At 33.5% G+C, this 25,446-nt stretch overlaps 2 protein-coding genes across 9 annotated transcripts; one reads left to right on the top strand and one right to left on the bottom strand.

The window, feature by feature from the left end:
- Positions 1–13: 13 nt before the first annotated feature.
- On the bottom strand, positions 14–25,446 carry LOC108972439. 3 transcript variants are annotated; one of them, XM_018939020.1, is made up of 4 exons: positions 25,320–25,446; positions 611–765; positions 229–544; positions 14–164 (listed from the first exon to the last, which is right to left on the bottom strand). In XM_018939020.1, the coding sequence occupies exons 2-4, from the start codon at positions 723–725 to the stop codon at positions 104–106; spliced, it is 492 nt and encodes a 163-aa protein (XP_018794565.1). In that variant the 5' UTR covers positions 726–765; positions 25,320–25,446; the 3' UTR covers positions 14–103. The 3 variants fall into 3 exon arrangements, with proteins under 3 accessions (XP_018794565.1, XP_018794564.1, XP_018794563.1); XM_018939019.1 differs by lacking the exon at positions 25,320–25,446 and adding an exon at positions 828–996; XM_018939018.1 differs by lacking the exon at positions 25,320–25,446 and adding an exon at positions 845–996.
- LOC108972438 (probable G-protein coupled receptor Mth-like 1) lies at positions 3,000–21,029 on the top strand. 6 transcript variants are annotated; one of them, XM_018939012.1, is made up of 4 exons: positions 3,000–5,580; positions 16,082–16,694; positions 16,775–16,899; positions 20,376–21,029. In XM_018939012.1, exon 1 carries the CDS (start codon positions 3,546–3,548, stop codon positions 5,577–5,579), a length of 2,034 nt encoding a protein of 677 aa, XP_018794557.1. In that variant the 5' UTR covers positions 3,000–3,545; the 3' UTR covers position 5,580; positions 16,082–16,694; positions 16,775–16,899; positions 20,376–21,029. The 6 variants fall into 6 exon arrangements, with proteins under 6 accessions (XP_018794557.1, XP_018794561.1, XP_018794559.1 ...); XM_018939016.1 differs by having other exon boundaries at positions 16,117–16,899; XM_018939014.1 differs by lacking the exon at positions 16,775–16,899 and having other exon boundaries at positions 16,082–16,473.

Genomic DNA, 25,446 nt, shown 5'->3' with positions numbered 1-25,446 from the left:
AAATAAAGCACAATGCATTATACTAAAAAATACGAAAAATATTTAACTTTAGTTTTATAGATTATAAATAAAGCTTGAAGCTAGGTATAAAATTAGGAGAAATTTATAAATTTTGAAATAAAGAACACTTTTCACATATTGGCCGTTCAACATTACCGCAACCACTGTAAATCAAATAAAGTCAATTATTATTTTTTGATTATCTTTGTAAAATTGCAAATAACTCACAATAGGGAAACGCAACTGTCACATAGGAATATACCACATTCTGCACATGAGTGTCCACAATATTCGCACAGTGCTTGTGAACAATTACAACAATCGCTACGTATGTAAGCTTCACGGTGACAACATTTTGATTTGCGACTCTCCAAAGAGAGATCAACTATAAGATCTGTAACATTTTTTGATGATATTTCACCATTACCACGTAAAATAACCTGCTGCCATAGTGGTACTTCCCCCTCCGCAGCTGTCTCTGATTGGCCCTGGTCTAATGGTTTTTGTACACGTGCTGCTTTGAATAATAAGTTGATAGTTTTTTCTAAAGATAGGCAAAGAAAATATATTAAACTTTCAATTTATAACATCACATGGATAAATAACTAACGATGAATTTTGTTCATTTTATTTTGATCGCGCTGGTCCATAATCTTGTCACTAATAAGCTTTTTAGTTTGTGGCACAAATGTGTCGAAATCTTCACAACGTTGACGCTTTAACATGATTGGGGCTTAAAGATTCTCAACTTCAGTATTGGCTCCACTATAATAAAGAAATAATACTGATTCTAGCATGCAGAACATATCAAACATATCCATAGTTACATATCTCTTTTGTTTACCTAAAATTTCCACTTCGTGCTATGATATAATAAATTATTAAACAATTAAATTCGGGTATTTGATTATATGCTCGATCACAGATAAAATTATTGTTTGTAATAGAGCTATAAATATTTTCCACTATCCCAGTAACAGAATAAATGTTAAATAAATATAATAATGCAACTAGCATAGAGGTGTTTATTAATAAACGATTAGTATTTAAAAAATCGATATTTAGAATATATATCGCACATCTCAAAATGACAGAGAAATATCAAAGCACACATTTTTGGGGTTGGATATGTGGTAACATACCATACAGACATCCATATATGGTATATTAACTGTGTGCCTTGTTAAAAAGGAAGTCGGAATAAATAAATTTAATTCACAAAAATAAATGGCAATGTGAGGAATTACTCTAGAGCGTTTCTGGAAAAAGTTGAATTGCGGTGACCGTAATCCAAATCTCGGTGATGCATCATCTGAAATCAAAGAATTTAATTTATATACCTAGAAAATCTCTACGGTCAGGCAGTGCTGGAGGGCGTTTTCGTTCCCGCGACAGTCGGGTCGACGAACACCGGAACGGACCCGGACTTTTATCCGTCCAAGGACTGTCAACTTAGCAGAAGTCTGCGAACAACAACAACAACAGCGTTTTCGAAATTTACATTTTTCCGTTTTTAGGACCACTTTGAACGCAAAAACGAAATTAAAAAAAAATCGGTTAATTTGTTTTTGTAAAATGAAAATATTAACAAATTTGAAAAAGCTTTACATCGTAACTTATGCATGCATAGGTATTTGGCATCGACTTAACAACGTTAGTTGTGGAGGAAAACGTTTCAAAATTTTGAAATCTGATGTTAAACTTTCCTAAGATAGGTATAAAATTTTGTCAATTTTCCTTCAACCGACTTGAAATTTAGATACAAAATTCTTGAGATATTATGCATTCATTTAAGACAAAAAAACTTAAAACTTATCTATGTTCGATTGGTTTCTAATCAAGATTTAAATAAATAAACTAAATACATATGTATATAAGCATATATAGTACATACTTCTATGGTGACTTCCGCATACTCGTAGATTTGGTCCGACATGGACCAAAGGTGGGAATTTCGACCAAATTGCAATAGTTTGTTTATTATTGTTTATGTAAGAAGTCAAACAAAAAGAGTAAAGGTAAACAAAACTGAACAAGGTCACTGTACTTCATTCATGCGTTCAAGAGTCAATCATCGGTCAACGACAAAACGAACAATCAACTCATACGTTTGAACGTCAAAAGTCAACTTGAACTCGTCAAAGATCGACTGAGGTTCAATACACATAGATAATCTCAAAGAGCAGCACCAATATCTACGAAAAATTTAATATTGCTCACCATTATTTTAAAACTCCAATAACCAAGCACTTATATTTACTTATATATTTGTCTTCTGTAAAAAGCAGACTAGATGTGTACATTCATATGTTTATGTACATTTGAAGGTATTTCTATATATGCATATTTGTATGGGCAAAACTAGTGATGTAATGATTGACTGGTACATTTGTATGCTCCGGGGTTTTTCAAATATTGCACAATTTGACTTGTTTTGATTTTTTACATCGTATCACGTTATCGAACCGGATGCAAATAAAGGTTAGCAATATACACATACATATGTACACCAGTGCATATACACATATACATATATGTATACACGTTAAGAAGATCAATATGGGCCAAAATGAATTTATTAAAACCAAAATGTAGCTTAAAATGTTTGTGTATTATGAATATTTGTTAAATATTTCGTTGTAATTGTAATCCATGAAAATTTGGGATACACAATGTATTTTGCTTCACTGTATAGTGTACAAGATAATATTAATAATATATATACATAATTTTGAAAATTAGCAGTTTAATTATTAATAAAATATAGAAATAAACAGAAATATATATCGATGTACAATATTTTTTCTGTATTTCTTTTTCAATATTTCGTCAATTTATTTTTAATTTAAAAAGAAAGGGTCTAACGTCTAAAAGACTTTTTTACATTTATCGATACACGACTACGTTTGATCACTAAGTTTATCGAAAAATTGATATGAAAACAATACAAAACGGAATACCAAGAAATGTCGAAATGTAAGGGAAACAGAGGAAGATCAACGACGACGCGAAATAATAGAAATTCAACGTTTCTTGCGAGAAGTCTATCAACCGCTGTGTTTTCATTCACGAGTTCAGTGTTAAAAATTCAAAGTGATGCAATTGGTGATTGCAATTTGGTGAAGAATTCGGTTGGCTTCATTTTTCGAGCGCATGCTACTTATTTTTATTTTTCTCGCTGCTTTCATTGTTTCCTAGTTATTATATATTATTAACAAATTATTATTGAGAGCGAGCTGAAACGAGTCTTTCACGGTGGAACAGTGAAATTATGGCAATTGCAAAACAGTGAAATTTAATGTGTAAACTCACGAATTATGTGGTGAAGGTAGTGGCAGGAATGAAACTATTGAAATTATAAATGCAATTCAAAGAGAAAATCTAAGCAATGAAATAAAGAGTGCAGTGAAAATATACGAATCCCAACAATGCAGCTTCAGATAAATAGTTTGTACGTTTATTTATATTATCATATTGTGTGGTAAAATCAGTAAAATTCTAAGTGGAATTGAAAAAGTTTACTTATAATTTTATATAGTTACAATATGCATAGAATGCAAGTAACAAACGTTAGAAGAAATATCTTTGCTTTCCTTATTTTGTATTCATCGCTACATCATGGAAAACTGATCAATGCAACAAATGATTCTGATAAAAAACCCATTGAATTCGAATCTTTAACCGACAGTTTTGTACACAATGCAAATCCGACGTTGAATGATGGGGTACCGACTGTGACAACAGCAATTCCGGGGATACCTCCGCCACAAGTGAACCTTAATAAATGCTGTCGGTACAATGAACATATGGATATGAATAAAACTTGTGTAATGGGCAATTCCAAGCTGTGGGTGCCTTTGATATATCGTATTTTTCAAAAAAGATATCATAGTCCTCAAGGTGGAAAGCCAAAATTTATGACATTTCAGGAAAATATGCGTCCAATTGTATATGTGGATCATAATAACTCGAAGGAGGATGTGTCGATGGTGAATGATACAAAAGAAACAAAACGTAGTTGCACTGAAGAAGAATTGGAACTTTTCTCGGCTGGCGGAAATTGGTTAATATTTTCTAATGGTTCATTATTTTTGGGTGAGAGGAAGCAATTTATTGAACCCCAGCGATATTGTGTTGATAGAAATATCGCACTAGTCTGCTTTCCTAAAGAGCAAAATACTCAGCAACGAATAAAGATAAGAAAATGCTGCGGTTGGAATGCAATTTATGATGCTGCCAACGAAACTTGCATATTTCCCACCGGTAGTAATGGTATTAGTACACCTGAATTGCCTTTAAATAAAAGTGTGTACGAGACAATATACGGGTTTCCCACATGCCATCATAAAGTTGTACCTTATGCCATTGCGGGCGATTGGAACGAAAACCAAATGGATGACGAAGATGGAAGTCTAAAATTGCCTCACAAAAACATATCTTCTGGTGATTATTGCCTTGAACATTTTCGCGAAAAGGGAGTAATTGTTGCTGTTAAAATATTCACATGCCTTCATCACTTTTCTACCGAAGCACCTGCCAATGCTATAGCGGCTGTTCGTAGCTCTACTAGTAATATGGTGCAAGCAGCTGCTCTTAACATTGGAATTGTTATTTCAGTCGTTTTTCTAGCTGCTACGTTGATAGCAGGGTATATGATGCCCTCCGTTCATCATATGCTCCATTGGCGTTGCCAGATTTACTACGTTTTTTGCTTGTTTGTTGGAGATTCAATACTCGCCTACACACAATTATCCCATTCATTGGAACATGGTTCATTTACCTGCCTTTTACTTGCTAGCACAATGCATTTCTTCTTTCTATCTGCTTTCTTTTGGCTAAACACCATGTGTTTCAATATTTGGTGGACTTTTCGCGACTTTAGACCAAGTTCTCTTGAACGCAATCAAGAACTGCTACGCCTACGACTATATTCGGCGTATGCTTGGGGTGTGCCCTTATTGATAAGCGCAATTGCTTTTACAGTAGATCATTTGCCAGAGACACAGTTATTACGACCAGGATTTGGAGAACGTAGTTGTTGGTTTAGCGGCGAGCATTTATCAATTTTTGCATACTTCTTCGGCCCAATTGGACTTTTGCTGTGTGCTAACATTGTACTTTTTATATCCACTACTCATCAATTAACATGTGGCCTGTGGAAGCGAGACGATGTCAAATCGACCACTGAAAAAACCGCACTGGGGAAAGTATGTTTAAAACTAGTCGTGGTAATGGGCGTTACCTGGATAGCCGACGTAATATCATGGGTAGTTGGAGGACCCCATTCTGCTTGGTTTTTCACCGACATGATAAACGCCCTGCAAGGAGTGTTTATTTTCATTGTGGTTGGTTGCCAACCACAAGTTTGGGCCGCTTGTAAGCGTTTTTGCTGTCCTCGTTCGCGACAAGAGATTACAAACACAACGAATGGCGTACAGCATTCAAGTTCTTCACAAGGATTACCATCGGTGGGAGGATATGCAGGTGGTGAAGTTACGCAGAATACATCAGTAAATACCACGTCTATAGGGGGTAGCCAGCAGACGCAAACAAAAATACCGATGGAAACAGTATGTTAAGGTAAAAATTCATTAGTTTTTTCTATATTTATACATGCATATACACATGCACATATATATGTGCCGGTTTTTCTATGTTTATACATGCATATGTACATAACCTTGAAGGAAAAGTTAGATAAAATTATAACAAATCACAATACGTTAAACCTTCAATCGTTCAAAAATGTTATTTGACTCATACTTCAACTTTATGTTTTTACAATTCTAGAAACATAATTTGAAAAGCTTTGGTTATTTTCAATTTCCATTTCTTTATACCCTGAACAAGGTACAATTACGTTTGTCCCGCTGTTTCTAAAATCCTATTACAATTTCTAAGCTCCTATAAAGTGTTCAGTGAAATTCCCATTATGGGCAGTCCGCATCGCCGGCCATCTCTCATAACAAGACAAATTTCATAAATCCAACGTTTTCATTATTATTTTCATAAAATTTTTGGTGTTTTGAGACAGTTTTTTAAACAAAAAAGGAAATTGTCTACCGACTGGTTCGCGACGGCTCAAGGGAAACTAAGAGGATAATTGTCGTTCATGCACTCCTGGCTGTCAATGGTTCGTATTTATTAGTTCTCGTTTTTAAAACGCTCCCATATATGAACAGCCTTAGCTGCGACGGTGGGCATCCGGTTATGAGGAATTTTACTGTACTTATAAATGGAAATAATGAGCGTGACGATCTAAAGGTCCAGGCTCAATGCTTTCTGGCTTTATATGACCAACTAAGCGCTTTGAACGCTGTCAAAGTGTGGTTGCCACTTACTTAATATCTTGTGAATAAAAGCGCCAAACAAAACATTAGTAATTTTTTTAATTTAGCTTAACTTAATTTAATTTTTTATCAAACGTAATTTTAATAAATATATATATATATATAGTATATATGTTAATTATTTTAACTTATCGTATCGTGTGATAAAATGTTGTAAATCATTATAGAAAAAAAAGTACCGACTGGCAACCATAGTTACAAAATCTACTTTCAAAAGCGCTGGTAAATAGAGAACGACAACAACAACAACCGAGAAAATAGAGCTATTAGAAAATCCAAGCGCTTGAAGTCTCGTTTCATATGCTGTAGTATAGTTCTATTCAGTCTTGACAGTTATCAAAGCAAAGCAAGTAAAGCTAGCCAGCTTTGGGCCAGACCCTTAAGTCGAGTCCGTTTGTCTGTCCGTCTGTATACATACATACGTATATGCGAAGTAATCCCTCAAGAATGAATTATTGAAAACGTCCTTTTCTCTCAGAGAAGCTGCTAATTTGTCGGAACAATCTGTTAATATATTGTTCAGATCTGCCATCCCTATTGACAGATCAAAATCAAGTAAAGATCTTTTTTTACCCTTATGATATAAAAGAAACACCTGCGAAAGGTATTATGATTTTGGAGCTGCTGACATTAAAGTTTTTTTTCTTTAGAAATTCGATGTTCACTTACGTTGTTTTTTGTGTAAAGGTAAGCGTCTTAAAGCTTTTAAAATTTGTTCCTAAAGCGACAACACCTCTACACTATTAGCTTTACAGAGTCAGTTAAAAGATTTTTATCGCCTTTATTATATAATACAATACCAGCCAATAAATAAAAAAAAGGTTATATAGAATGTTTAGCTCTGGGACAGCCGAATAATTTGCGTTTCTTCCCTTTTCGTTTAATGCCTATGCAGGCATATGTGTTATCTCTGTTATAAAATCAGCGAAAATCACCAATATAAAGAAAATGGAACTTACTCATAATACTTATGGTATTTGATTTTACACACAAAATATACCGTTAAAGTCATGAAATATATACGCTTTCTTAGGAATATCAGTGTTACTCATAAGTACGGTAATTTTTCTAAATTAAGAATATTTACACTTATAAAATATCATATTTGTTTATATTGAAAAATGTTTAAGGTATGTGTAAACATACACACGTACATATATTATAGATATTATATATAGTCTGTACAGTGGTTTTTGCAATGTTTTTTCAATAGTCCGCCCAAGTAGCACCATCTTCCATATGTATTTGTAATATTTTTTTCGGATATTCCTTTGTATCGTTTAATTGTGGATAATACATACAAATAAGAACCTACATAAAAGTAATTGAATTTATGAACGTACATATGTATGTATGTATATCCACACAATTGTTAGCTTTTAATAAATTAGCACACTTCAGATTTCTGCAATTCCCCACATTCGTGTATCCAGAAGATAGGGCATGTGCTCTAAGGCAAGCAATAGAGGCAATTAGCAAACGCTTTAATTAATTTTTGGAAAATRAAATAAATAAATATTTAAGCTTATTGAAATGAACATTCCATTCCATGCTAAAGGTCCATAAAGTGTTTTTAGCGCTTCTACGTAGTTCTTTTAAGATTTTCTTATTGTAAAAAAATGATCGGAATATGGAAAATTTGCAAAGGGGAAAAATACTATTTATATGTATGTGGGTGAAAAGATAAAGACTATTTAGGTAATGTAAAAAATAATATTGATTGTGGCGAACTTGCATACTGTGAGCTTATTCATTGTGTATGCTCTTTGAAAATATATTTATATTTGAAACCCATTGATTTAACTTCTGTTTCGCAAATTTTTTAACAAAAATACTGTATAGGTGTAGTGTAGTGCATAGGTATATCTGATTGTTTTTGCTTATTTAGATCAATAAACAGATGCGGGCAACTAATTAACCCTGATGGACATCGTTATTTTGTTGCTCTTTACAAAACGATGATTGTTAGTCGAATCGACTAACCAAGCACGTCCAGGGCTAATAACGACATAGCCCTGTAAATATTTTGTATCAATTTGTAAAATGCCGATTGAATTAAAGTTATATTTCTATTAGTTTCTACAAGTAAGCATGTCTCACGAAAGCTATCAAATATTCTAGAGAAATGGTGTTTTTATTGAAAATGTGATTAAAGCGGTCGTGGTTATTTTAATTTTTCTGTTTTTTTTGTTAGCATTTTAAACTGTGTTATTTAAAAATTTTCTGAAATTCTTATTGAAAGTTACTGAATTTAATAATATTAGTTAAGTAATAGTATGGGTAAAAATCTTGTGGTGATGATACAAGAGCAGTTTTTTCCAATTGCAAGCGAATGGGGGGAGTCATGCTATGTAATCGCAAATTCGCTGCTACTCTCTAAACTAAAACCAGAGGGTGGTTAGATGGTGTGTTAGGTGCCCAAAACGAAAAGAGCTGGATCCTAGGAACACAACTCCAACACTGATGCACGGAGGCTGCATTATGTATAATGTATTGGGCATTTCATCGCTTATGTTGAAAACGTTATAACTCATTAAAGAAATAAGTCAGAAATATTAGTTTTCACATCCAAAATAATGTACAAAGGGATTATAGAAATATTGGGTAGTCGAAAAAGTCATTTCGTATTTGTTAATAGATGTCGTTGGAGTCGTATATCTCAAATGCTACCAATCACATTGTGTTATAACCATATAGTGTTGGAAAGGTGAGATTTTAACTTTATTTAACCCAAAAAAAAACTAAGTTCGGGGAAGTTGAAAAGAAGTTACAGCTGTTCAAAAATGAGTGAAAATAATGAAAAAATTCGCTATATTTTGAAATTGGGGAAGAATGAGACGCAGGCCTCCAATGAAATTTGTGAAATTTTCGCAGACGATGCTGTATCAGTTCGTGCAGCACAACAATGGTGCGCTTGCTTTCGTTCTGAAAATTTCAATATTTCAGTTTACACTGATAAAATAATGTCTCTAGCGGAAAAATGGCAAAAATGGTACATATTTATTTATTCATTTTATTATTATATCGACAATTACAAATTGGGCATTGCACCAACTTTAAGATAAAATCTTATATCACTCTATTCAACAACTTCAATCAAATTTGGCGTAAATTATATTTATATCCTTATTTCACTGTGCGACAATGGGCGAAAATATGACTCAATCACGCCTTCTTCCAATACATCACAATTCTATATTCCGTCTGATTCTTTTATCTTACAGTATATTCATAAATCAGCTACACATGAAGATATCAGATTTAACTTTGGACAAATTATGTCTTCAAGGTAGTTCAACTCAGCATTTGTTGATTGGTCGTTGTTGTAACGGTTATCTACTACCCGCTTAGGTGATCATCGAAGTCATCTGGGACCAGAAACGAACTGTCTCGACGGGTTTGTACCATAGGGGGAAAGGTGTTAGATGAGTGGTGTGTTCGGTGGGCATGCAAACAGATGGTTAGAGTCCTACGGTGGCTCGTTGCATGTTGGGCATATACGCATTTGGTATGTCGAGATAAGTAGGAGTTTCACACACTACTGTATCAAGAACGAAGTTGCGCATGGGTCACTCAAGAATCTCTCGAATCATCTGCAATGGGTGGTGGTTTGACCCCAATTTCAACTTTCATTGAGAGGCAGTCGGTGAAGGTGTTAATAGGTCCACTGTGAATATCAATAAGTGCATGTGATATTGTTGACGTAGTCAAGGACCTCTTGTGATTGTAATTTGGAAGAATGCTGCCGTTTATATAGTTATTTCCCGGATAAAAATATTGTAACACCTAAAAGGAAATGTGGAAGACCCTTTAAAATGTATATAAATGATCAGCATAATGAGCTAAGTGGAGTTACATATGTCTATCTGTCTGTATATACATATACACATATGCGAAGCAATCGCTCAGCTTTTGAGTTATCAATCTATTGTACACGTTCTTTTCTCCCCCAGAAGCTGCTCACATGTAGGAACCGCCGATATCGGACCACTACAGCCTAAAGTTGCCATACGAACTGACTGTTCAAAATTTAGTGAAAAATTTGTGAAAAATCAATGCGTTTTCTTTATTTAGTCTCATAAATTATCAGTATGAGAATTGAATTTTTTATATTTTTTATATGTCGAAATGCTGAATCAAAAGTGTATTATTATAAAAATTAAGGCTCAACATATTTTTTAAGTACTTAATTTGCATTATTCAGAAACGCATATTCATTGCACACACAGTATTTTTTTAGCGTATACTAATTTGAACTACATTCACAAACGCTCAAGAAATATTTGTGCATTTGTGTGTTTTGCCCGCGTTTATAACATCATTAAAATATCTTTTTCACGGTTGAAGTTTCTTTCAGCGCTGCTGCCTTTGTAGACGTAGTAATTGTAAAAATTTATTAACACATGTTTTCAAATGTACTACTTTAGCGGTTTCTATCTGTGTATGTATATCAGTACCTGGCGGTGGCCAAGCCCGCGTCTTGGCATTTATGAGTTTGTAAAACGCGTACGTACCGTCTGTTGTCTTCGTTTCTTTCACTTTTCGCAATCACGGCCTTAGACCGTGGCCTGAGGTCAACCGTGCCAACACTACAACGAACAAAATGCGGTAAATATGTTGCTTAGTGGCGGTAAATACGCTTAGAACACTGTAACAACTGAATTCAAAGAAGTTGTCACTTATGTGTTTTTCAAATTACAGACCTTTATGGTTCTGAAGTGGGTTGCAAGAATCATTTTGCGGTGCAGTAGGTTAATGGTTTCCTTATTTGTTGGCGCCAATCGTGGAAATATTAATATTCGTGAGCATGCAAATGCATCTATACATGTACATATATATTTGATATATACAATCTGTATTTATAAACATACATACATATATGTTTTACATACATGTAGTATATACATGTAGTTATGTATGTATAACATATATGAAAGCTTGCCAATTTGTCAATATGCCAGTCTACCTGTCGGTTTGTCTGCGAAAGCTGACTTGTTACACAACAAAGCTCGATTAAAGTAAGATTGCTTTCGTAATTTGGAGTAAACGAATAATGGCTATAAAACGATATTGTTACAAGACACAAAAACGTCTGAATAAACATATCAAAGAAAACACACAAGGCTTTTCGAATGCCAAAACGGTTTTTTCATTATTAATATGTACATTGCTTTTTCTGATGATAGGTATATATATATATACAATAAAATGAAGCAAGAAACTGTATACCGGAATTTTATTCCCTCCGCTAGGAGGATATTCTGGGGTAGAGTCATTAAGGTAAGCTGCTTTTTCGGTTTTATAAATGAAAATCAATACATATTTTTACTATCAATTATTTAACCAAATATTTACGTATTCAAGGCATACGAATTAGGACCGGAACAATTATGAGGAAATAAGAAAAAAATCAAGTTTAACAATTATTTCTCACTTTATATTCTTTTCCTCACAAAATAATCGTTATATTTTCATTTTTATTTTTCCCTTACAAAACTTTTATTTATTTTTCTCAGAATAATAGTTATGCGGTGAGTTTTATATAACTCTTATGTAATAATAATTAAAAAGTAAGTTTTTTATTTGCCTTGACAAACAATACTCTCACGTTGTTATTTCCAAAACGCAAAAGCAAAACAAAAAGCTTTCTCTTCAATTCTTATTTTTATTAGTTTTTGGCCATAAGGTGGCACGCTTCTGAAGAGTGATCTATTTCTATGTTCCCTACTTTTTTAAATAAAATTTAATGGGTAATGTTTATTATTATTCGAAAGAACATTCTTTTACATTTATATTTTGAAGATTATCTCTTTCAAATGATGGCAGCGGCAACGTCTTAGCGCGTTCAGTCCAATTTTCGATGACTCATTCGAGCATTTCGAATAGCAACTTTCGAATGACTCGCATGAGTTTTGAATCAAGGCTTGAATTAAAGCGGGATTTTCTTTACAGACATTAGATTTTACATATCCCCACAGAAAAAGTCGACAGGTCCAAAATGTGAAATTATGTGCTCACCAAATGTTGCTGAGATCACGAGCTTTAATTTCAGGCATCAAATAGTCCATTATCATGGCTCGATAACGATCGCCATTGACGGTTACGTTCCCAACGTCATCTTTTTGAAGAAATATGTACCGAAGATTCCACCGGCCCACAAACCAGTTCTGGATGAAATGACAACTCTAAAATCTCTTCAGGTTGCTCTCCGTTCCAAATCCGGCAATTTTGTTACTTTACATATCTATTGAACCATAAATGGGCCTCATCGCTGTATAAAATTTTTGGGAAGGTCGAGTTGGTTCAGTTCTTGCACAATCTGTATTTTGTATGATTTCAATTTAAAATCTGAACGTAAAATGCGCCAAGCAGTTCCATACATCAGTCCAAGTTGCTACGAACGGCGCACAATCGACTCTCCACGGTCTTCGTGTACACTATCAGGTACGGCAGCTAGACGTGGTATATTCAGTCAAATATTATTCAAAAATGAATATTGCGAATAGTACCCTCTGTAGGCGGATTATGTTGACCATAAGTTGAGCGAAGCGCAGGAAACACATTCTTTTCAGAACGTGAATTTTCGTAATAAAGTTGAACGATTTGTAAACGTTGTTAGGGCGTATTACCAAACAATACTGAACAAAAATAACATGACAGTTTGGTACGACTTGCGCGTGATCTGTCAAAAAATGTTGTTAAAAAAAGTATCTTTACTTGGATCACCCGTTATAAAGCGTTTTTTTTTTACCATTTTGGGTGTAAAATTGTATGTCTCTGCGGCATTTAGTTATAAATTCATCGCTAGTATTAACCTTTTCCATATTTTTGGCACAGCTCGAATACCATCACTGTAAAACTGTTCACCTTGTGTGATCGCATCCAAGAATCAAACCATTTTTTTGTGTCGTCTTGTGAGTGAGACGGCTTCTGTGGCAGAGCATGGAATATCGAACGGAATAAAAAATAGACGGACGAGCAATATCTGGGGAATATGGCGGTTGGGGTAGGACTTCCAATTAGTACGGCAATAAACTGTATAGTTTAAGCATTCCGAACATTTTTGACCGCATTTCAGTAAACGCTTGCTGATGTCTAAAAAAATTGCAATTATTCCAAAATTTTACTAATTACTGGATAAAATTGCAGTAAAATATGTTTATGTTATTTTACAGATCATAGGCAAAATGTACAATTCAAATTTTGTTTGATTATTTCTGAAACTCTAAATTTTTACGGCAGACTTTGTACGGAATATCAAACAATTTTTGATAAATATGTATAAAATAGGTACATTTTCATTACACATTGTTGTTTGGTGCTAAAATTTAATAAGAGATGTTCCGATAAATAAAATCATCCGTACATTCCTGGAGCCTCCATATACTTATATTATTTAATGGTTTTCGATCCTTTAGCTAACTGTAAGATGTATCTGTTTACCAGTTGAGTTCTGAGATGTGTTGATAAAATTAACGTAGGCTATAATATTATATAAGCTAACCTCACGAAACGAAGATTAATTTCAGAATTCAGCCGTTCCCACGACAGTCGGGTCTACGAAAACCGGAACGGACCCGGATTTTTATCCGGCCAAGGACTGTCAACTCGGCATAATTCTGCCGTCACAACAACAACAACAACATTAATTTAAGCTGCACCGTAGCTATAGTACCCTTGAGAGCTGCTTTTCCTATAAGTAAAACTAAAACTGAGCAATTTGTGCTGAGATGTACGTTACTTTGAACAATAATCTGACAGCTATACGTTGATCTGAACATCTCTGATCTTTTCTGAGTTTGTACCTTTCCCTTAGTCTTTAATCTATGTAAAATTTCTGAAGATGTCTTTTTCAATAAAAACGGTTTTCAAGCCTCCGAGTTACCGCTAGCCTTCAAAGACATACCTCGCTCTGAACGACCTTCGATTTCAACTAGTACTTGAGAATCGTCATCGAAGTGCCTTGATCATTTTGTGATTATTTTGGGTATGAAATGCGTTCTTGCTCGACTCTTCCCGATAACGCTAAATTTTTTTAAAAAGAGTGCCGTAAACCGGTCTCTTTGGGCATGCTTGATTGGGCGAGTTCCGATCCCACATTCATGGAGAGGATTAGAACTACCGATGAGACAAAAAAGAGCCAAAACTTAAAAAACCACGCCAAAGCCTCTCAAAAATCAAGGTGAAGCTCATTGTTTTTCGACATTCGCGGTTTGGCGTATTATAATTTGTTCCGGAGAGACATTACAGTCAATAAGGAATTCTATTTGGCGATATTGAAGCGTTTGCGTGAGAACATCCGTCAAAACGGCTAGAATTGTGGAATAACAGTTCAGATTTTCCGCGATTATAATGCACCATCGTATTGAGCCACCATTGCGACTGAATTTTAAGTCAAAAACGTAATCGTAAAGTATCTAACCGTATCTTGAACCGAACTTTGCTCTTCCTTTCCTGTTATAATTAACGTTATTCGCATTTTTTGGTGCTTGTTTTATGGAGCCACTTCATTCTTAATGCGTTTTTCCGCCTTCAGATCAGTGGCTGTTGTCTTAAAAATTCGAAAAAATTTGCAATCTGGTCAATAACCAGGGTGCAATGTACGAGTACTTGGGGAAAATTAAATTTTTGTCTTGGTTTTAATAACGATACGCCCTAACCGAATACAAATCTTGGGCCTTTCCAGCTCGCTGTAGCTACCACGCATCTGTGCACTCGCCTCACTAGTAAATTGTTGTTATTTCGTGGCCCTTTCTCTTGACAAGCTATTTAGTAAATCGTGCGCAGACTTGCGTAATGAGTTTGAGTGCCAATTTAAATACATACAATGTACMTACATACATATGTACATACTATGTGTACTCTCTTATAAAAGGTATGTAAATTTACATGTGCACGTGTGTGCACATTGTCGCAATTTTATGACTTAGTTCGAGCCAGTTGCTCTTTATTAAAATCGCACGCATTTTGTCATTTAAATAAAACCAAAGAAGAATTGAATGAAAAATTCCATATGCAGAAAATAACAGCCCTGCAAATAATGCAAAAAGCAGACACAAGAGAAACCTTAATTTCGGCCGCGCCGAAGCTTCTTATAATACCCATCACAGGTGCATTTACAGATTGCTTGATATAAACAATCTTCAAGTCGAATTAAAGTTACTTAATAAGGGAAACATATTATTTTGACGTCTTTATCTTGATTTTGATTGGCTAGTTTGTATTATAGTTATATGTTATTGTGATCCGATCGGAACAATTTGTTCGGAGATTATAGCGTTGTTTTGTATAATAATACATGCTAAAATTTTGTGAAGATATCTTTTAAAAAAAAAGTTTTCCATACCAGAGCTTAATTTTGATTGTTCTGTTAGATATATGCTATTGCGGTCCAATCAAAAGAATAGATTCAGAGATAGTAGCCTTGGACATTTTGAAGATACGTTAAGATATCTCAACTTGGAATTAAACAATTTTTTTAAAGGGCTTAATTTTGATCGATCAGTTTAAAGTGCGCATAATTTCATTTCGATACTTCAAAAAAAAAAAGAGACTACAGACATACATTGGCAAATCATACTGATCATTAATCGGATCTCCATGGCAAACTTAATATACCCTGTTCAGGGTATAACAAAGAAAAGAAAATAACATAAAAGCTGTATGCTACATTACTTTTAATATCGGACATACATATGTGTGTATATACATTTGTTTTCGTTTCTTTACAGTATTTCTTCAACGAAAGCACAATTTCATTTCACAGACGTCGGCAGTTTATTCACACCGATATATGCACAACATACCATAGCAGCTGGACGACGGTGAGCGCATCGAATGCCGAAGATCAGATCATTGCAAAGCAGTGATTCCACAACAATTACAATAACAAAAACAATGACTAAAGTAATTACTACAACAAAAACAATAGTATTAACGTAAGCAATAGCCAGCAACGCTGATCGACGCACATTGCAAGATACTCGCAGACAGCATTGCAAAAACAAAAAAGATAGAGAAAAGCCAACCAGCGAAACCAAATTGGATAAAAAAAGAAGAGGGAAAAAATAGAACAAAATGAGAAAACAACTACAACGAATAAGTGAAAAAGAAATTATACTATGTACGTACAAGTATGTAAGTAATTGACAAAGCTAAAACGAAGCTGCCTCTATAAAGAAAAATCGCGGCGAACATTATTAGCGTATAATAGATATAGCTGTAGTCGTGGCAAYACAGCAGGAAGCGCAGATATGTATGTATGTATGTGGTGGGGTGGTTGAAAATTGCAAGCAAGAATTATTATATTCAGTTTGAGCAACGATTTCACGAATGTATAGTTTGGTATGTACACTTCTACAAGTTATGTATATGTAGTTGCATATATATATGTTTCTTGCATTGGAATACTTATGGATGAATAGACATTTGGTCGGATGGATACACAGTATGTGGGGTAGATGAAAAAATGGTTGGTTGAATAGTTGGAAAAATGAGTGATCGTGATTGCGTATGGTTTGTTGCTCTGAAGCTGCTGCTGCTCGACTAGGTGCGTTCGTATACTTATGCTTACACAAATATACTAAAATTTAAGAATACTAACACAAAATTTTAGTAACATGTAGTCGCATATATGTAAATACTAAAGTAGCATATTTATTTAAGTCTGGCATTAGCATGGCGTTTTGGAATTTAGAATAAGCAAGTCCAAAATAAACATTACAAGATATAAGTACACAGAAAACATATTATTATAAATAACAATGACAATACTACATCTAATGTTGTGTTGATGCGTGCTAGTTAGTTCACGATTGGGAGTGAAACGAAATACATATGTACAAATGCATATCTGAATTTCTCATTTTTTATGTACCAAAATAAATACTTTAAGGTGACCGCAGAGTGGACGCTTAAAGCCGCGCCGAGCGCATTTTCCGCTATATAAGCACACGTGAATTTACGCTCCAATCGACTTTGAGCGCCCACTCTGCAGGCACCCTTAGAGTACTAACCTTAACAAGACTAAAAGTTCAATTCCATTTCTACAAATCGTTCTCAAGTAATTGTCTGAAAGTTACGATGGCTTTGCAAATTTTCTTTACAATGCCATAAAGTGAATATTTTGATAACTAATTTCTTAATGTGAAACTAAACCATTGAGTGGTGCAATCTATTTTGTCATAAAACATAGCGAAAGTTGGTGAAATTCTAGTGGGTGAATTGAAATTCTTTCTCATCTAGCTGCCATACAAACTGAACGATCAAATAAAAAAATGCTTTACATTTTTTCATGACAAGATAACTTTACACAATTTGGTATTTATTATTATTTTTCCAATAGAACTGTATAATCTCCAAACAAATTGTTTGGATCGGACTGCAATAGTATATACCATAGCTCCATCCAAACTATACGATCAAAATTAAGTCCTTGAATATCCACGGAATATTTTCCAGTACAAGGTATAATCTCCGATAGCCGGCATACAAAGTGCAACCGAACTTAACGTTTTTTCTTTGTGAGAAATAATTTGGTTCTGCAAAAAGCTTCTTGTCCCTCTCGACTTGTTCAATTCGATCTTGGGGTAGATGAATCATTTCGTGATCTGTTACGCACAGTGTGTCAATTGGCATTGTACTGAGAGTTATATAACTGCACGACCTGATCCGTATTTTCCTTAGATACTAGATCTTCCACTAGATAAACTTTTTAACTACAATCTGAGCATTTTAGGCTCTTTCTGTATTTACTCTAACGTACTTCAAACTATTCTTCACTCATATGTTTGTACGTACAGTTCATTTGTTTGCATCTTCTAAACATTTAACCTTCTGGCTTTTTAGATTATGTAAACAAACATTAAAAAAGTAAAACAGGAATTCCACTTTAAATACCTATATTTCTACACACATGTGCCTTTACATGCTTACATGCTTACAAGCATGATATATGTACGTATTTGTATATAGAGAGTAGACGCCTGATTGTCTTCACAATGCATTGCAAAGGGACATTTGAAAAATGAAGTCGGTTTTATTTTAGATTGTTTTATACTTGGCAAGGTTCGCCAACTGTGCACGTTTTTCGAAATCAAATGAAAAATAATGTAATGATGAAGCATTTCAATTGCTGTTTTGGTGTGAAAGCGATGAAAAGTAGCGCACATAAATATGTACATACATTCTTTGATTAATATAAAACATGTGAACAAGATATAAACATTTACACGCATAGTATATACATACATACATACATGTATACTTACACACATAGTATATATGTATGTATGTACATAAAAGTGATAATTCAGTTCGCTGTTATTGGTGTCGAAAAATCATAAAATAGCTTTAGTTGGGATTTACTGCGGATTTGTGTCAAGTGCCAATTAGTATATAGGCAACAACAATGCTTATTCAATATGCAACCAATATGTTTGTATGTACCTTATTTTGGCAGTGACGCAAATATGTGTCTTTTGGTATTACCCATATAATAACTTTAAAAATGTAAATATAGTATATAACATAATTTTAGGCTGAGATATATGTATGTATATGTGCATATGTAAAAGATTACTATTTAAAGTTATGTAGTCGTCTTTTTTGCCAACTTTTTGATTATATTTAGTGTTAATGCACTTTTTGTTGTCGAGTTGAATGATAATTTCTTTCTAATACCCTGAACAGAATAAATTAAATTTGTCACGAAGTTTCTAAGACCCTTAAGAAAACGTCGGAATAAAGATGATCGTAAGAAGCTGAATAGAATTAAACATGTCCTTTCTATCTACCTGTATATACGCAAACTGCTTGCTAAGTTTTTATCATTCTGAAAATTAACAAAACCTTTTCTCCTCAAGAAGCTGCTTACATGTCGAAATCACCGTTGTTGCAAGTAAACTGACCAATCAAAATCAAGTTCTTGTATAAGAAACTATTTTAACTCGACAAGATTTCTTTACGAAATTTTACATAGATTATTACCCAAGTCAACGATACAATCTCCGAAAAAGTTGTTTCGAATGGTCACCTATAACATAAAGCTGACACACAAACTTAAAAATCAGAATTAAGTCTTCGTATTTGACATGATATCTTTACGAAATTCGGCATTTATACAACACCAACGCTACAATATGCTAACAAAAGTTCAGATCGGACCACTATTGCATTGGAGTATAGCTATCATTCAAACTGACCGATTAAATTCAGGATAAACATATATTTATAACCTTTTATGATATAAGGATTACACGTGTGAAGAATTTTAGAACCTACGTGCAGCTTTCATGTTTTTGCTCCATAAGCCTTATTTTGGTATCGAAACCACTTTTGTCACTGAAAATTGGATTTCATAAAAACATGAAATTATTTCTTGTCCAGTTTTTTAAATACCAATTTAATTTACATACTTATAGTAAGGACATAGCTGCACATGCTTTGTCCAATGAGAGTATATGAGGTTCATCAGTAACTTCTTTTTCGTATTCGGTCATAATCAATGGTTTCAGTTGACAATCTTTATCAAGATTTCAAATAATAACTCTATCGACTTATGATTCAAAAAACTTTCAGAAATTCCTGAAAATCTTAAATGTTTTCCAATTAGGTATGGATGATGCGTTTCCTGTAACAATTGATAAATGTTTGACTAAAAATTAATTTTAAGAAAATTAAAAAGTAACATTTCAGAATAAATGACGAATCAATCAACAAATACTGCAGACATAAAAATGTTTTGCACAACTACACAACTGATTTGGAATAAAGTCAGTGAGTAAGCCTACTACACAGTTACCTTAATCGAGAGAAATTTAAGAAAAAATTTGTTTAAAATAGTATTCATATGTGTATGTTATATCTGCTTCCATTTTAGCAATGCTTTATAAAACAAAATTTTTGATAAAGCTTCAAATAATTTATTCTCATGTGTCTTGTATTAATGATAGCGACTGTTAAAGTTAATGTAAATTAAATTTGTTTAAAATAATGTTAAATTACTATTTTTCTTTTTTATTACAGCCTATCAAAGTACTTAAACGATTTCATGAACAACAGATAGCTGCTTCCCTATTCTTTCCTGCCTGCAGAAGATTGACGAATTGCCATTGGTAAACTATTCTTATGCTATCGCTAATATTTTTATTTTCCTCACAATAGAAATTATTTAACGCTTTAAGACTACGGTATTTATAATTCTACGCTAGTAGACTCTATTTATGAAACTTTACCATATACAGCGGAATTTCGATATGTCATACGGTTAACCAACCAAACCACACACGTACCACATATGTATATTAAACACGAGCTCAGTTATCACAATAAAAATATGTGCTTTTCTTTACACATTGATTTGCATACACACACATATATACCAATGCATTTATATTATTTTAAGCCAAAATTTAGCCGTACAAATTGGTTTTTTTACTGAGCAACGTAATATACGTGGACACACGAACTCTTTTGTCGCTTACTGCGTTCTCATTGAGTCGGCCAAAAATATTTTAATATCTTATTCACCCTTGCTCAAATGTTTCTATTAAATTATGAATATTTGCATATTACATACAAAAATAAACAATGGAATTAAAATTTGCTTAAATATTGCAAATATTAATTTGAAACCGAGCGCAACTGCTACCACGGAGAAAATTTCCTAATGAAAACGAATGCGATTTACATAGCAACGAACTGTTACGAGCACGGCGGCACGGTGTCTTCATCTTTCCTCGTCCTAACGACAAAAGAGTCTGTGTATGAACGCAGTCTACGTTCCTGTCTGACGTTGTACGATGTGTGTGCGTATCGAAGCTCCGCTGCATATGCCTATAAGCTTTACCTTTGCTTGAGTATTTTGCAAAATTGTTAATTTTAATAAATAAGTTAAGAAGTGTAAACATAAGCCTCAAATATTTGAATTGAGTTTTGCTCATAAGCTCAATTTGTTTGCTCCGAACATATTTTAAAAGTAAAATTTTAAGAAATATACGTATGTACATTATTGTATATGTACAATGTTAAAAAATTAACAATTAGCGCAAAATTGTAATTAAATACAAAATATTTGAAGAAATGTAACTTTAATGACTGAATGCGCGCAGCTACTCTTATGAATTGTATAAACTCTTCATGTGTTTTTAAATTTGTTAACTATGTATTATTATTTTTTTAATTTTTATTTTATTTTATAAGCAATTGTACAACAATTAACATATTATAGTTAGTCATTTTGCATTAAATTATACTCGAATAAATGAGAACAACGAATATTGCTGCTATAAATTTACGTTAACAGTATGTGTAAGCAACTATTTACATACAACTTTATGTATTTCATCTTTTTAACATATGTAGATATGATACTATTGCGGGAAAACTGCAGTGTCATAATTGTAGTAACATACTATACGTTTTTAATTACACTAGTATTCAAATTTGCACAAAGTATGCGAATTAGCGCACTAACATCATACACTTTACATAGGACAATAAACAGATTTTCGTAACATAAATATGCATACATACACTTTCACTTCACACTTTATACAATTATTTATACTAACTACATACGTATGCATGTATGACCTTACACAACTACACAGTTTGTGGGAAAGAAAGTTAACATTTAATTAAAGCAACTAAATATGAAAAAAAAAAATCAAAATTCTTCAAGAAAAGATAGTCTAACTGAATATAATTATAACATGGATTATATATGTATGTCTTATGAGTATTTACAAGGACTGTTTAAACAATAAATCTGCCAAATCGAAAAATGTAGTTATTGTTTTTAAAAATTAGTATAAGCTTTTGTAAGTTAAAAGGAAAACAAATAGTAACATGATTTTAATATTGCAATGAAAAGAATGCACTATATACAAATATGCAAAATAATCTATATTTCTATACTACTATTTATTATACATACATTAAAAATGATATATGTGTTTACACATTACCATTATTATACATACATAGATAGTTTATAATAACATACAACGATGAATAAATATACATATGTAACTAAATTTTCCGCTATTAAAAATTTGAAAATGTTGCGTTTTATTTTACTGCGTGGAATGAAATATGCCTTATAGTGTGCAACAATATTGCGGCACAACGATGCTACAAAAAAAAACGTCTTTTTATTTTTAAAAGTTTATATTAAAACAAGAAAACACGTTAACTTCGGCTGCTCCGAAGCTATAATTCCCTTCACACACTATTGTACCGTTGCCTTTTGCAGTAATCCATGCCAAATTTAATGTAATATCTCGTCAAATAAAATATTTTTCATGCAAGGGCTGAATTTTAATCGTTCAGTTTGTATGACAGCTATATGCGGTTTCGACAAATCAGCAAGTTTTTATGGAGAAAAGAACATGTGCAAAATTTCAGACTGGCAGGATATCTAATTTATGGTACTTCATATGTTTTCGGATTTATAGGTGCGTTCCAAAGTAAAAGTAAATAGGACTTAAAAAAAAACATATGTACATGATTTTTTCGGAAAAATCAATTTATTTTATTCAAAATATGTCGTTTCCTTCAGCTTCAATACAGCTTTTGGCACAGTTCAAAAGCATGTCGAACGAGTGTTTTAGCTCTTTGCCGGTATGGTCCCTAGTATGCCGATGCAAGCCTTTTGAATGGCCTCTACGTCTGCATAACGCTTTCCTTCAAGTGCAAATGCATTTTTCCGAAAAGGAAGAAGTCGTACGGTGCCATATCAGGCGAATACGCGGAGTGGTTAATGGTTAAAATGTTATTTTTGATCAAATAATCGTCCTTCGAATATTGGATTCTGAGCAATTTTTGGTCGTCAGTCAATTTGTGCGGAATAAATCGTGCACATACCTTTCCTAAGCCCAAATGTTCGATAAATCGATGTTTTGGAGATGTTTAATTCCATTTTCATGATTTTCAATAATGATTTCGGCTGATTTTTATGAATATATGAATGAATTTAATTTCCGAATGAATTTTTACCTCATTACCACGTTGAAAACGTTGAAACCACTGTTGTTGTTGTTGTTGTTGTTGTTACGGCAGAATTCTGCCGAGTTGACAGTCCTTGGCCGGATAAAAATCCGGGTCCGTTCCGGTTTTCGTAGACCCAACTGTCGTGGGAACGGCGTTGAAACCACTCGTGCACTCTGCTATGGAATAGGCAATCGTCGCCATAAACTTGTTTCATCAATTGAAACGTTTCGATAAAAGTTTTACCAATTTTAAAACAAAATTATTGTTCGAAGCTCATTTCCCCACCGATAACATAAGCATACTGACACTTAAAATGCAATCACTTCACTTCCAATCCATGAAATGTCATGAAATTCTCACTGCACAATCGATAAATGTAGCATATTCTAACGCACTAGTCGATATATAAATGACGCCATCAGGGGGCGCTAAATTCAAAAAGTCCTGTTTACTTTTGAAAGCAACTTGTATATAAATGATCAGGATGACGTTAAAAGTTGTAATCCGGTTGACTGTCTGTCTGTCCGTCCGTCTGTCCCTTCAAGCTGTAACTTGAGTAAAAATTTAAATATTTCGATGAAACAAGAGTTCCGTAGTACAAACAAAAATTGCGAGTTCGTAGATGGGCATAATCGGATCACTGCCACTTTCACAAATCATTATTAACGGAAAACATATAAAGTATCATAACTAAGCTCTAAAGTGAGATATAAAACTGTAATTTGGACAGAGGATCACAGTAGTGGGCAAAAATTTTAGAATTTTCCATTCTCTAGCAAGTTGAATGCTCATATCTCTTAAACCACTAAAGCTACAACAACCAAATTTGAGGAGTGTAAATCTTATAAGAACTTCTACCGACAGTGTGAAAAAGGATGAAGTCGTAGGACAACCCGGCTCACTCCGATATCAATAATTAAATACGCGCGATAAATCAATAATTAAACACTGTTGAGAGAGCTTTGTGGGAGCTAGTGGGAAAATTTGACGATGGTACCGCCCACCTTTTGATGAAATCTCATATCTCGGATCCCGGATCCCGACCAACCGATTTAGACAGATTTAGCACGTGGCATTATTCTTATATTCTTATATACTTTCTTTCAGTAAAGAAATCAGGAAGCAATTAATATAATGAGATAAAACGCACGAATAATGTCCTCGGTGTGTGCCATGTTACAACCAAAATGGTTTAAATCCAATAAAAACTGTACAAGCCCCTAGGTACTGAATGTTTGGTTGGGCTTTGGACTTTTGATCGAAAATTAAGGAATACGTAATGGTCTGTATGTCAAAAATGGGTTGAACCCGACCAATACTTCCCTTAGCGCTTAGATAAAATCGAGGAGCTACCACCCCAACTTGATTTTGATTTTAATTTTTTTAAGAAGTTGTTGGTGAGTGATTTTTGTGTGCCCGATCTTTAAACATGTAAAATTGATGCTTTCTGCCCGCGAAGTTGGTTTAAGTTTAGATTTCGTCCTGTTTGCAACTTTCTGTTCATGAATGTGTCGGCTTGACATGTGTGGGCAGATTCAAAGAATCTTACCGCTTTGTCATCATATTCGTTCCTAGGAATGCAAGACCTGGGACCCAAAGAAGAGTTATTTTTATTTTAATTCTAATGCAAATATTTCGAATTTTAAATATTATTATCATGTCTTATGTTCGTATGGCTTTCAAGCAACAGAAGCTAACTGAGCAAATAAGGAATTTGCCTTTTTGTAGGATAGATACATAGATAGATAGATACATAGAAATAAATAATAGTTGCCCCGTTAGTGTGGTAACTGCGGAGGCATATTATTGTACATTGTTCATTCTTATAGTCTCTTATTTTTCTTAAAACAAAAATGAAGCAAATTTTTAGTTAACAGTTCAGAATAGAATAATATGATTTTTACAAACATTTCGTTAATGTGACATTTTGTAGGTTTATACAGATAAATTTTTTGCAAAGATTCTTTATATACGTACACTTAATTCTGGTTTTACACGGTAAATTGCTTCCAGAAAAAACGCGTAAAAAAGACTGATTGTGTACAATTACTCTGGCCAGTAATCTTGCTGGTTTTCAAAAAAACGAAATTTCTCTCATTTTGTG

Source organism: Bactrocera latifrons, unplaced genomic scaffold (genome assembly GCF_001853355.1).
Source record: "Bactrocera latifrons isolate USDA-ARS-PBARC rearing strain unplaced genomic scaffold, ASM185335v1 scaffold_4, whole genome shotgun sequence".
NCBI classification, from domain to species: domain Eukaryota; kingdom Metazoa; phylum Arthropoda; class Insecta; order Diptera; family Tephritidae; genus Bactrocera; species Bactrocera latifrons.
Note: the sequence above shows the minus strand (reverse complement) of the source record. Positions and strands in the feature narration are given on the sequence as shown.

Coding starts and splice junctions, on each gene's coding strand:
- LOC108972439 (XM_018939020.1), bottom strand. CDS start 725: ATGTTAAAGCGTCAACGTTGTGAAGATTTCGACACATTTGTGCCACAA. Junction 545..610: donor TAAAATGAACAAAATTCATC/GTTAGTTATTTA, acceptor GCCTATCTTTAG/AAAAAACTATCAACTTATTA. Junction 165..228: donor GACAGTTGCGTTTCCCTATT/GTGAGTTATTTG, acceptor TTTGATTTACAG/TGGTTGCGGTAATGTTGAAC.
- LOC108972438 (XM_018939017.1), top strand. CDS start 3,546: ATGCATAGAATGCAAGTAACAAACGTTAGAAGAAATATCTTTGCTTTC.